Genomic DNA, 14,325 nt, shown 5'->3' on the forward strand with positions numbered 1-14,325 from the left:
ACGGACAACAATAATCCACTCTTAACCCGATTAAGACCATACTTTGATTAAGAAACTACCATGTAAACAGCAATTTTTACTTACCTTAATCTAATTAAGGTCATACTCGAATTAAGCTCTAATCGAATTAAGACAGGTGGAGTACTCCTGTTTTAGTCGCATTATGGACGTGTATTACAGACATGTAAACACCTTAATCACATTATGAACGTTGTGTGAGAGTTTTCACCGCATTTTGTGACAGGACACAATCACACACGGCAGTTCTCAACATTTTACGGCGAACAAGAGAGTTCAGCTGCGTCCCAAACCGCATATTTGCCTACTATAGGCCTGTAGTAGGGAAAAATACATTTATCTCGGCTACTATATAGATGGTAAGTACGCGGTTTGAGACGCAGCCCACGGCTTCAAGCAATTGTCTATTAGCACGTATAGCATGACACATAATTAACTGCACTTAAAGCGTTCGTAAAAAAATTTAATAAAAACACCCAAAACTGTATACGGTACCATAACGAAGACGAACTGTACGTTGATACGTGAAATTCTGGAGGGCCGTTGGACGGCGTGGCGCGGTGACGCAATGACGCGGGCTGTTAATCTAATTATGTTCTAAAACATGTAAAACGGGAACATGACAGGAGTATTCTAAAAACGACTCATGTAAACAGCTTAATCACATTACTATCTTAATCAGAGTAAGGTCAATAATTAGATTACTGCTGTCCATGTAAACGTAGTCAATGACCGATTTTACACAGATTTGGCCCAAAATGCGCCATGTGACATCAGCTAAAAGATCCCACTGACCAACAAACATCACTGTGAAAGAGCGTGAAAAACTATTTTGTGCAATTGCAATTTCGCCAATTCAAATAGTTTTCCCCAACAACGCACAATTTTTTTTTTTAAATCATTTTGCTGGATTGTATGTACAAAAAGCAATAGAAGCCCATGTTCAGGTTCTGCAGGAGGAAACATTTATATCCCCATATATATATATATGTGTATGTTTAGGGAGCAGATTTGTAGACAGATGGGTGCTTAAGAAATGAGTGAATGTACACATAACACATAATGACGCACTATCTGCTAAGTTATGGTTTGGTGTTTGGTTTGGTGGTGCTCGGGACACCAGGTGTTCACTCAGTAGTGTGTCATCTAAGAATAACTGTTCCTCTGAGTACACACTGTTCCTATAATATCATCCAATCTCACATGACTATTAGTCACCTATCACAGGCTTATTGCCCCGATCATGATACAGTCATTTGACCAGTCCGCTTGCTCCAATCATCAAGCATCACGTTAGCCGATTAACTAATCAGTTCGACGTCATGTTATATCCTCACCTCAGTTAGCGAGCACCATGATAGCTAAACCCTTCATGTAATAATTCAATTATCATTTTTGTAATGGTTTTCCTTCACTCACTAGTGGCTCAGACTCAGTATCAGCATCAGTATGTTGATTGGTGAACAGGGATGTAACCGATTACAAATATAGTATTCCGATGGAAGAAATGGATATAAATATAGAAACAAATATGAGGTGCACTATTATTTTTTTATTAATTTGTTTGATTGGGGTTTTTTTTTAAAGAAAGCTCACCAGAAAGGTTCACAGGGCATCTAAGTAAGATTAAAGCTGTGCATTGGGACTGAGTGGGATGGGCACAAGTGAAAGCTCAAATATGAAGCTCACAGAACAAAGACCATGTTGCATGAAGTGTTTACAGAACTTATTTATGACATAGAGTTTTTTTCCACTGTTCCCATGGGGCATAGTGGTAGGGTTGAAAGAAAAAAAAAGAAAACAAAAGAAAACAAATCACTGTTCCATGACCACTTTGGGTTTAACCCAAATCCAGATACAGATACGGATATTTGGAGCACTAAACTTAAACAGATACAGATAGTGGCATTGCCCCTATCGGTGAAAGTACAGCTTGTGTTTACGTCAACATGCAACAATAACCTAAGCATCACATTAACCACATCCTCCAGATCCAACTATAATGTGTAAACATTCATTTTTATGGTGATATTAAATTGTTACAGTAAATATGAACGTACTGTAGTGGCCACTTAATTAATTTACCGTGACTATAAATATGTACATTGGTTGGATTGGGAGAGTTCTGCTCTGTGTGGTAGCATTTTATCTGTACACACTATGTATTGTACATGCAGCACTGAGCTTAAACACTGCCAGCACAAGGCATTCTTCTAGATCACATCTCTAGACTTTCTGGATCCCTCTACCTGTAGGATATTGCTTTGGTACACCAATTATATGCCACATTTGGCTTAAGTTTGTTACTGTCACAACATAATTCATACTTTCGACCCTTGTGTTACACTGTAAAGGAGCTTGCAGTGCACCAAAGGTTTGAATAATTGGCAACCTATGAGCATGCTTACCTGGCATGGGGTTGGTCGCAGTAGTACCATGTGATCTGAGGTGGGGGATAACCTTCAGCCACACAGCGCACTTGCCCATCAACTGGACCTTCATGAGATACAATTGCTGGTTTACCTAGAGATTAAACAAAGTAAGTGTTGAGAGAAAACAGTTTAACCTAATATTTCATTATTTTCCAACCTACAGCCACAATACACTATAATAAACTATTGTACAAACTTGAACGATCTGAAAGTGGAACAACATTTGATCAGTAATGTGATGAGGAACTTAACAGTCAATGGTGCAGCAAAACAATCTCTTTTGCAAAGTTTGTATATACTTCTGTTTGCTCTGTGCTATTTCACACTGTAGTAACAACTGTGTAACATACCGCTGTGAGTCACATGATTAATGAAGCACAAACAATTTGCCACTGGTTCCTCTCACAAAACACAACTATATTTCCTAGAAACTTACTTAGGACATGAACTTCAAATGTCAGGTGGATACTAGCGTCACCGTTGGAGGCCAGAAAGGTGTAGACACCACTCTCTGATACTTTTAAACGCACAAGCTTTAACTGACTTTGATAACTGTGAAGGGAAAAAAAACCCAACAACAATAAAACATCTCCATGTCCATGACAAAGAAACGCTGATAAGTGAAAACGTATACATGTGTGTGCATACCTGTGTGCCTGTGAGTGTGTGGTTATAACGTGGTCAGTTGTGTTCGTGAGATTTTTTCGATTGTAGCTCCAGGAGAAGACATGTGGTTTAGGGTAGGCTTCCATATCCACACGCAGGGACAGACTCTCTCCTTCTCGCACTCTCCATGTCCTGTTATCTACATGGGTCAGGTTCATAAATCCTTTGCCTAAAACAGACACACATTAAATTCGCATAAGTGGAGAAACAATCAAAGGTAGACAAAACAAAACAAACATCATGGAAAATAGAATTCTACTGACATAAACCAAGTCTGAAATACAACTTTACTTGGTTTCAACTGATCAACTTTTAAAAGGCAGCTTGAGGTTTAAAAAAAAAAAAGAAAGAAAGAAGAAAGAATATTTTGTTTTCATTTTATTGGAACTTCTGAAAGCCACCAGTCTGAAAGTCACAGACTTGAGGCTATCATTTCACGTACAGTGAGGTGTAAAAATAAACTGCACTACTTCTGTGAAATCCAGTAGTTTCTGAGGTTTGAATGTCACAAGCCACATATACACACATTCGGGGCAAAAAACCCGCCACAAAACAATCTGTCTTAATGTCAGTGAAGCAGAATTCACTTGAAATACTGTACACACACCTGACTGCAAGATGTCTTACGAAAGCGAACTAAAAGTGACATTTTGTACTGTATCTTATGTGTCATATGACAAGTGGCCTTACTGTAGACATCCACCCAGACTCTCTCGGTACTAGTTCCTCTGTAGTTCTCTGCGTTACAGTAGTAGCTCCCCGAATCCTGGGTTGTCACGGCTTCTATTTGGAGGGTGGCTGTACGTTTGTGCAGGACTGGCTCGGTGAAAAGTTGGGAGCTTTGCTGCACGGATGCTTTCTGTACAAATACAGCAGGAACATATTCCCCGAGTCAGTCAGAAAGACTTGGTAAAGAAAAGACGACGGATAATAACATTAAGTCACGTGATGCTTATGTTTACATGTCATCGATTCGCTTTTCCGAGCCACTACTGCTCAAGGCGCCCTTAGAATCAAATAACAATGTGATAACAAAGCAGGTTACACTGTAATCCACTGTATTACATATTGAAACATATTAAGTTGCAACATCTTGCATCATAAAAACCTTTACACTCCCAGTCCGATAGTTCTCGAAAATTTACATGCTGAAATGTGCTCTTTTAAGAGCTACAAATCAAAAGCAAGTAAAGAGCTATCACAAACTGGTGCTCACTCTCATTTTGTGCCATGTAGTAATTATGCAGTTATTATGCAAAGTGTAAATGGGCCGTTACAAAAAACTTGTGTGCGTGTGTGTGTGTGTGTGTATGCGTGCACAGAATATGGCACAGGTGTGCACAGATGAATTTGCCTGCGTTCTTACCACACCACGAGGTGGGAGCCAGTTAATCTTGATCTCACTGTTGACATTGGAAGTGGAACAGCTGAGCGTGAGCCTCTGGCCTTGGGTTAGGAGCACTCTGTTATGCTCCTGAAGTGAAATACGGGGCGGTGCATCTGGAACTGAAAGCCGAACAGTACAAAGAAATTGAACTGAACAAATAATCTACGTAGATTGCTAAGTAGTGTTTACAGGATTTATATAAATAGTAGTAATAAGTACAAGTGTATTGCAGAGAATACAGATGATGAGAATAATAAGATAAGGTGAGAGAACAGTGTCTTTCTCTCTCAGTCTGTGTCTCTCACCCAGTCGCACATTAAGCTTATATTCCATAGATCGGGCCATCTTCTCTTTCAGAAATCCCACGCAGACATAGCATCCCTTGTAGGTGGGCTGGACATTCACCATGGAAATGCCTGTCTCAGTACTAGCGCTGTACCTCATCCCAGTGGGCAGTTGTTGTCCGTCGCAGGTCTCCAGGTGCAGGTCGACCATTCTGGGGTCGGTGGCTAGGCAGGGGATAGTGGCGATGTCGCCTGCCCCGGCCATGATATCTGGGATCATGGACTTCCTGAAGGCGTTTACAGGATCTGCTAAGAGGAAGGCTAAATCAAGAACCAATGAAACACAACCAAGGGTCTTAGATTAAGACATGACATTGCTGTATGAGAGAGAGAGACAGACAGAGACAGAGAGAGAGAGAGAGAGAGAGAACGCACCAGCTTGAGAGAGGCAGAGCGAATTGTAGAGACAAAGAGCATGAGGAGGGAAACAAAATAGGACAGATAAAAAAGATAGAGCAGGCACCCTTGTACACAGTACACAGTAGGTTCTGTATGATGGCTTATACAACAAAAAAACAGTAAAGTGTGTTTGTCTGAGTCTTTGTACGTCATTTCATAGCAATCAGTAGATGGTCACTGTTTAAGAACACATTGGGAACCATAATATGTAACGTGAAGAGCTATAAATGACACACATCTGTCCATACACTCATGCATCAGCAGGCTTTTGAATCAGCTAAAGAACACTACTACTACTACATCTACTATTTAGCTATTCAGACATATCTCTCTGCTTTTTTTCCAAACACACAAATACTATGAGCTTCACCTACCTGTAACATAAACATAAATGGAGCTCTTCTCTCCTGAGGACTCCTCCATGCAAATGTATTTGCCCTGATCCTGTGGCTTCGCTTTGGTCATATTGATGGTTGACAGTTGGTGGTCCCTCTGCTCATCCTTTAGTATTCGGCTCGGACGTTCTTCCCGAAACCAACGCACTGGTGAATCGCCATGGCAACGAAGAACGAGGTTGCCATTCAGCTGTACCGCGAGCTGGGATCCGTCTGGTGAAATGACGGGCTTGGTACTGCCTGATTAAAAAAGAAAAAAAAATCACACACAAATAGGTCCACTGGGCAAAAAAACACTGTCCTATAGGCAGTACACCAGTTCAGAACTGAAATGGTCTTTACAAGAGGAAGAAAGTGGGGTAAAACAACAACAACAACAACACATACTCTACAGCACCTTATTGGCAACCCACTAATAAGTGAATAATGCAAGAGTTCTGTGAGGTTATCCGGAAAGACACAACTAGAATAAAACTTATTTTATTTCATGTACAACATACCACATGCCCAGATCTGTTCTTCCCTCTGGAGTCTTAGAGGTTTCAGAAAAGATGTTTGTAGCGTTTATAGCTCCATGCTGCAATTCATCATAGTCAATCTCACCTGAGCCAAGTTGGGCAGCAGACATGCTTACATACCAGCTTCTTTTATATTTCCCCAAGAATTTCGTCCAGCCATTTCTAAATTTCATCAATCATCACACTTTTATTTCTAATATGATCACTACCGTGTGTATGTGCATTTTCCTTATTTGACAGAAGCTCCTCTTGCATGTTATGACAAATTACCTTGTCATGACATGCACCGGTTTAAGTGGCTTACAAACATGTCTGGCAAAGTAAGAATGCAAAAATGCCATGCCTTGTTCCTCCTTCACAACTCTGAACACCTTTTACTAATCAACATGCTCATCAAACTGTAGCCTTACTAGCTTTTATTTCATCTCTAATGTCATCGAAGCATTCATGAAATACGCGTTTATTCTGCCTTCCAAAGTGTGTCTGGAGTCATTTCCGTGAATCTGTAGTAAACTGCTCGAGTGTTCAACTCGTCTTCTGAATCCTCTTTGCATGTGACTGACAAACAAGTAGAAAGAGTCATAACACGGATACAAATGTTTGCACAAGGATTTGCTCAGAAGGACAACATGGCATACTGTAACTTTTTTTTTTTTACGATATGGCGCAAAAATAAACAGCAACCACACGTACAGAGCAAACAGTCACACGGTTACACTTGAACATCGTGTGTGGAAACCAATTAAACAGGTCTTAATTTTATTTAAATTGTGTTGATTGATTGTGCACGTTCTGGCAACCAGTAATTCTGTCCAGCGCAAAAGCTAGTGTGAGGTGATTATTGCAGAAAACGACCAGCCAAAAGAAATTAGCCTTCATACGTGAAAGTTTCTCATCCTGAATTTGTGCCAACATTTATAAACGGTCAAAAAAAGCTGTCATTTGCTTCTATATCCAGTACTTTTAGTGTTTAAATGGTTATCAAGTACACCATCTCTAATGTGTGAACATGTCTAGTTAGTACTTATTTGTCATTATTGTAATCACGAGGTGAAGCAAGAGGAAGATGAAAAGAAAGATAAGGATATAAGCCAAGTTGTTGAATAATGGCTTTGTGGACGTATGTGTGTGTGTGTGTGTGTGTGTGTGTGTGTGTGTGTACGCATGAGCTAGTGAGAAAGACAGTCAACACTAAATATGTCACCAGATACATGAGTGTGTATGCTTTGGGATTATCTGCTCGGCATGTTTACTTTGGTTTAGAGGTTCCTGGTTTAAAGTAAATGGCTCTCTTGTGAGATTTGATTGGGTACCTGTTGGGTGCTTTTTTTTTCTTTTTCAGTGGATACACCGCTGAGTGATGGCTTTTAGTACCCAACAGAGAGTAAAATACCCCTGAAGTTGGCAAACACATCAAAACTATAGGATCTGGACAACTAACCATGTCACTGATGAATCTCATGCTTCTAAAGGAAGACTCTCTCCCTGTTCTCACAGAGACTAGAGATATAATCGGTGCTATTTCATAGGTGAAAATAAGTAAATAAATAAATGAATAAATACGCGATGTGGTCAAAAGTATTTGGACACCTGATCATCATGGTTGTGCTTGTTGAACATCCCATTACAAATTTAATACCCCTTTACTGTTATAATAAGCTCCACTCTTCTGGGAAGGTTTTCCAGGAGATTTTGGGGCGTAGCTGTGGGGATTTGTGATCATTCAGATACAAGAGCATTAGTGAGATCAGATGCTGATGTTGTGTGAGGGGGTCTGGGGTGCAGTCGGTGTTCCAGTTCATCTCAAAGGTCAGTGGGGTTGAGGTCAGGGCTCTCAAGTTCTTCCACTCCAACCTTAACAAGCCCTGACTTTTTTTTTTTTTCTTACCACAGTTTGTCCACAGAGGCATTGTAAGGAAGGAACAGGTTTGGACCTCTTAGTTCCAGCAAAGGGAAATATTAATTCTACAGTAAACAGGGACATTCTACACAAACTGTATGCTTTCAAATTTGTGGCAACAGTTTAGTGAAAAGCCAAATATGGGTGAGATGGTCAGGTGTCCAAAACTCTTCGACCTTATAGTGTATGTTTTAATCTCGTTTGATTAAACCTTTGTTACGTTTTATACAAATGTGCAAGCGTGAGACCATGTCTACAGACTTAAAAAAAAATTTTTTTACATCCAACTAATTGGCTACATTTCTATTTTCTGATTTTATGCACTGCCTAGTATAACACTAGCCTACATTCCACCAACAGCATTAGTTTCTGATCTGGAGGAATAGAAACACCCAGGATAAGTGTCAGATTAAAAATGCGCACTGTCTGCGTTATCCCGTGTGCGCTCACGCTGGTTTTTCGGGTGGCACTGAGCGCATGCACCCAAAAGCTAAACAGACAAGTGAAAAATATAAGAAACTATTGTTTAGTGCGCAGGTATGCGGTATGGAACGTAGCTCTTCAATAAGATTCATGCAAATTAGACAGCAGTTCACTAAATATTAAAAGCTTAAAAATTATATGTATCTTTTGCTTAATGGTTTTTCACTCACTTTTTCACTGTTCAATTAAACTTCATGGCCTTCACGTGACCTCAGTTTCCAAGCCACAATCGGCCAGTTGGTCTGTGAAAGCGTTTTAGGCTGGTTGGTTCAATTGAGTTTATAAATAGCTGATTTGCCTGCGCCGGTTTATATATGTCTGGAAGTTTTATAATTATTTAATTACTTATTTATTTTTTATGCGTGAAGAGTCTGGAAGTAGTCTGCGATCTGTCACGCCTCCTGACATCCGGTAATACCAGTCTTAATGTCGTCGTTTGAGTGAGAAGGTGGCACAGCCATAAATAACCTGTTTCACTTGGTGTGCACTCTGTGTTCTGCAATACAACAACACACTGCTTTCTTGAACAACCTCCAACTATTAAAGCACATCCCATTTCATCCCATTTATCTTCAAGTCATTATAACGCAGCCTGCGGCTTACCTGACTGCATTCTGGATAATAAACATGCCAGAAAAGGTGCTTCAGAAGAACCAGTTTGGTTCCAAAAAGAACACTTCACTCTATATTTACTTATTTGTGTTACTGTTGCTACAAAATGGCCAATCATCTTATCTAATCAGCTTAGCAATTATGCATTTGTTGTTGTTGTTTGTTTAATGTGGCATGAACTAAAACAGTTGCCAAAAAAAAAAAACACCCTGCTGAAAAAAACAATATAAACCCTCATAGAATTTGTCATGGTTTTAATGGTTATACTGGGAATAGTATTGGTTTTAATGGCCCCTGTGGGTCTCTACTGGTCATTTGTTGCTTTCTATTGATTGCATGTTATGTCTAGTGGATACCATTAAGGGCCAATAATGGTAATGGTTTTAATGGTTAGCTGATGGTTTGTAGTGGTGTTTGTAGTGGAAACCATTACAATTTCTTTGATGTTTTCTAGTGTTTGTTTGTTTTCAGCAGGGTATAGAAATTGTACTGAACTGTACCATGCCTTGTCACGGTGTGGTGGTACCCTCAAGCGTACACTTTTGCTTTTGTGCCTTTACACTATGTACCTTTTTACCTAAAAGGTGTATATTTCATTTTTTACTCTAAAAAATATGCGCTTTGAATCTCTTAAAGGTGCACCACACCCACATTTCCAGGTGAAAGATACAGAAGCTCAGGAACGGATTCTGAGACAATGGGCCCCTGGGCACGGACACACAAAAGGCCCCTATGTTGAATGGCATCGATAACAATTCAGCTCCCAAAGTCCTACTGAGAACTAAAATTATAAACACTCACTTTAAATGTGTAATGATGGGTTTCTCTCTCTCTCTCTCTCTCTCTCTCTCTCTCTCTTGTGGCATCTTTAAAGATCATGTGTAGGGTATTTCTTCAGTTTTTCAGGGAGACGTTTGGATCTTTGTCTACTTTGGGTAGTTAATAAGGCTCTGGCTTTGGGGCCTTCAGACTTATTTGGGCCCCTGGGACTCTGCATGGTAGACCCGTTCAGTAATCCATGCTTGTATAAGGGTACCACGCCAGCAGCAAGCTTTAGTAGCCTTTGTTTCTGAGAGTCTACAAGGATTTTGGCGGGGCTTCAGACCAGATGATAGACCCACTTAAAACACTGTTCTCAAAGCTACAAGGTCATCCTGAGTATAATTACAGACTGCAAAATAAAGGGACACCGAGGTGTGTCCACTCGTGTCGAGATAGCAGTCTGATAGTAACAAATCATGAGGTCGTTCACCTGACAGCACTGCTTCTCTTACCCTCACCATCCGCCTGTTTTTGTTTGTTTGATTGGCTCCATAAACTACTGTAGGCTATATAACTAATAACCTATAACCTATTAAGACTCTCTACATCGAATAAGCTACGGAACCTATTAGTAGCTACCCGTCAGCATTAACGTGTTAAGCTCACTCTTAACTAATTGTTCATTTCAGAACGACACTATGTTTATTTCCGCTGTGATGCACGGAGCTGACATGGGCGCGCGCCATGAATTATTTACTGAAAGCCGCGCGAGCCGACCTGCGTTACGTTATCACCCCGCGGCTAAGCACGCCAATATCCGGTTTCTCCGATCTCCTCCAGTAACTACTCAACACACAGGCTCAAAGCACAGAGAGAGAGAGAGAGAGAGAGAGAGAGAGAGTTGAGAGAAAATGTGCTTTTTTTATTGCAACAAGTGTCTGATCAGCAAAAGCACACTGTTAAATGTTTCTCTGGAACAAAAGTCAAGTTCAATCAACACTTAGAAGTGGGTGCTAATTCCACTTTGCCGTTTATCTGAGCTATAGCTGTGCGTTCATCATCACTTTGGTGCTGAGAGAGAGAGAGAGAGAGAGAGAGAGAGAGAGCGCTCAGGTGCAAAAGCTCGTAATGGTGAAGTAACGGAGAGACTCGAAGTTTCCAGACAAATAAAACTCATTCCCACAGCTAGAGGAGCGCATGTTATAGAGGCACATGAACAAATAAACACACCGAGTACAACACGCGCACAGAACCTCTCTCACACACTCTTAATCTCCAGCCTGATCACACAGACTCAAATGGTACACAGTTTACGCATCGCAATCATTTTTACGCACAGAACTGTGAGAGCGCGCAACATGTTCATGCGTATGAACTTTCTTTCTTTTTCTTTCTTTCTTTCTCCCTTCCCTCTTTTTTGTTTTCGACTTTATAAAGCAGAAGGTATAACTGATTAAAAAGCAGCAGCTTACCTGGTCGGAAGAGAAACTGTAACACGACAGGAAACAGAACCCAGTGGTATTCCATTGTTATAATTCCATCTATATTTCTTTTAGGTGTGTGTTTTTGTGTATGTATGTATATGTGCGCGGGTGTGTGTGTGTGTGTGCACGTGTGTGTCCGCTCGGTATCCTGGGTACTCAGTAATGCCACAGTAGTGTGGCTCTGTGGCTCTGGAGCGAGGCGTGTTGCGCTCTTAAAGGAGCCGCGCTGTTTTCTGCGCAACAAAGGCCGCGCGTAACGTTATGAGTCTTGAGGAAAGTAGGCGGGGCGCCCGCGTCTACAATAATAAAGCGCGCGTGTGTGTTTTGAAGTGCCTTGTCATAGCTGAGTACTGACACGCATAAATTACTAAGTGTCAAAAATACCCTTGAGCGTCTGCTTTCATTCTGCGGAAAGTGCGACGGCTGATAATTAAATCCACTCCATAATGACTACTCACAGAGCCACAATTATTGGATCTTATTTACGCCTCATATTAGTGTGATTATAGCTCTTCAAGGTCTTTTTTTTAAAATAAAGTTTGTACGTACTGTTGTTAAAGCGTATTTATAAACATCAAGGTCAATCTCCTCTGACAGACACAGTTACATTAAGACAGAATTCAGTTATGACAGAAAATGTGGTCAGTTTGATAAAAAGTCTAGTAATAATAATAGTAATAAATAATAATAATATTTATATGTTCTGTTCTATATTGAATATTGCATAACCTCATGTTAAACCCGCTGAAATGATATAAAAATAAATGGTCTTACATTTATTTTTATACTTTTCTCTATTATGACATTTAAATTACTGCTGAAGTAGTGCTTGTCTATTTTTAAAATAGATTTTTATTAAATAATGTAATGTAATGTATCAAAGGACATCTCAAAACAATCTCTCTGTGTTACTAGTTTCCCACATTCCTAAACCATACGCTTTTTCCTATATCTCGACGAAACGGTAAATAGATGCCCTTCCATCCACCCATCAACCCATCCATCCACCATTCACCCGTCCATCCATCCATCCATCCACCCATCCATCAATCAACCCATCCATCCACCATCCATCCATCCATCCATCAACCCATCCATCCACCATCCATCCATCCACCCATCCATCCATCCATCAACCCATCCATCCACTATCCATCCATCCATCCATCCATCCATCCACCCACCTATCCATCCATTTTCCATACCACTTATCCTACAGGGGAGCCTGGAGCGTATCCCAGGGAACATTTCAATGTATACTGAGTTATCAGCTGCCATTGCTTCCCTGGTACTGCAGTGCCTGTATCCAGTGACTAGTATGGAAAAGGGTATGGGAGAAACCCCTAACACACCAACCATACACTATCTGGAGACAAAAACAACAGTGATCCACTCCAGTTCCAGCCAGGGGAACACCAGGGAGCTTAATTTCCACCTTCCATTCCCTAACCTGTTGCATCCCAGTGATTAGAATGGGCCTATTGCTATAGTTTATGATTTCCAATCAGCTCTGTTCATGTTGTGTGCTAGGTTGCTAAGCAACCATCAATAGTGATGGAAATTCCAGCTCACTTCAGTGAACCATATCAGTCGTCTCAGTTCACTAGTAAGAACAGCCTTTTCAGCTTCCAAACAGCTCTTCATTCTTCATTTTCTTACAGCCATTTAGCAATATCATAACTATAATATTTGTGTTGCTTAAATGATTCAATTATTTTCCCTTGACTTATATTGCATAATTGCATCTACCTCTATTTGTATTGTGCTTATAATAAAAATAATTTAAATAAATGAACAGCAAGAACAGCAACACGATACACAAGCACTCACCGTCCACTTTAATGGGAACACCCGTACACCTGGTCATTTATGAAGTAATCCCAATCAGCCAATCATGTGACAGCAGCACAATGCATAAAATCATGGAGATATAGGTCATACAGCTTCAGATAATGTTCACCTCAAACACCTTAATGGAGAAAAAATGTGATCTCTGTGATTTTAACCATGGCATGGTTGTTGGTACCAGATGGGTTGGTTTGAGTTTTTTCAGAAACTTCTCAATTTTGGTTTGTGTTATGGGAAAAATAGCTGTTCAAAACATATTGAAATCTGTTGTGTTTTTTTGTGTGTGTCACCTGAGGTTTTTTGTTTGTTTATAAAAGCTGGTGAGCAGCTAGAATTGATGGAGTATCTACTTTATTTTTCCCATAACAGTATATGTTAATCAATATAAACAAGATGTGCTAACTTGGTAGACTATTACCCAAAAACACTGAATGCTGTATTACAAGCAAAAGGGACTATAACAAAGTATTAGTTAAAGGGTGTGCACACTTATACAACCAGGTTATTGTTAGTGTTTGTTTTTCTTGTTTTTCAGAAAAAAATTTTTTTTTTTCATTTGAATTTTGTTGCATGTTATGTCATATTAAAGGTGGGGAAAGATCTGAAATGATTTATTTTTACTTAACATTACATTACAAAACCATGCAAGTTTAATGGGGATGTGTAGACATTTTTATATCTACTGTAGCTTAAATAATCTGCAGTACATTACACTTTGATGGCAGCATGCTGGAGAGAGAACAGTGGTGAATACTGGCAGACATTTCTCCTTGAAGACTGAAAAATATTTGAAAATTATGTGTGAACAATCTCTACTGTGTACTGTGATCTTGTGCTTTTATGTAGTCTAGATTGAGTATACATTATATTAAAAAAATGCTGCAGTGATGGATTGGTCTCCCATTCAGGTTGTGTTCCTTGTCCACCCAGTGTCCCAGGATAGGCTCTGAGACCCTGACCAGGATAAAGCAGATCCTGAAGATGGATGAATCAATGATCCAGATAATTGCGATATTTAACAAAATGAAGGATGAAGGACTGTTCTTCAAAAAGATATTCACCAGGTTGTTGTTTTGA

General features: G+C 39.9%; 1 protein-coding gene across 3 annotated transcripts in view; it reads right to left on the minus strand.

Moving 5' to 3' along the window:
* kita (KIT proto-oncogene, receptor tyrosine kinase a) overlaps positions 1–11,572 on the minus strand; it is a 32,526-nt gene extending 20,954 nt beyond the window's left edge. Inside the window, exons 1-8 of one of the 3 annotated variants that reach the window (XM_053613869.1) lie at positions 11,389–11,572; positions 5,621–5,881; positions 4,809–5,093; positions 4,483–4,622; positions 3,807–3,975; positions 3,099–3,285; positions 2,887–3,002; positions 2,427–2,541 (exon numbers count right to left, since the gene is read on the minus strand). In XM_053613869.1, coding sequence (XP_053469844.1) covers positions 2,427–2,541; positions 2,887–3,002; positions 3,099–3,285; positions 3,807–3,975; positions 4,483–4,622; positions 4,809–5,093; positions 5,621–5,881; positions 11,389–11,443 — 1,328 coding nt within the window. In that variant the 5' untranslated portion in view covers positions 11,444–11,572. Of the gene's footprint in view, positions 1–2,426; positions 2,542–2,886; positions 3,003–3,098; positions 3,286–3,806; positions 3,976–4,482; positions 4,623–4,808; positions 5,109–5,620; positions 5,882–11,388 lie in introns of all 3 variants that reach the window. The other 2 variants (XM_053613868.1, XM_053613867.1) reach the window with 2 other exon arrangements.
* Positions 11,573–14,325: the final 2,753 nt, after the last annotated feature.

The sequence above is a fragment of the Ictalurus furcatus genome, chromosome 25, assembly GCF_023375685.1.
Source record: "Ictalurus furcatus strain D&B chromosome 25, Billie_1.0, whole genome shotgun sequence".
In the NCBI taxonomy this organism is placed as follows: Eukaryota; Metazoa; Chordata; class Actinopteri; order Siluriformes; family Ictaluridae; genus Ictalurus; species Ictalurus furcatus.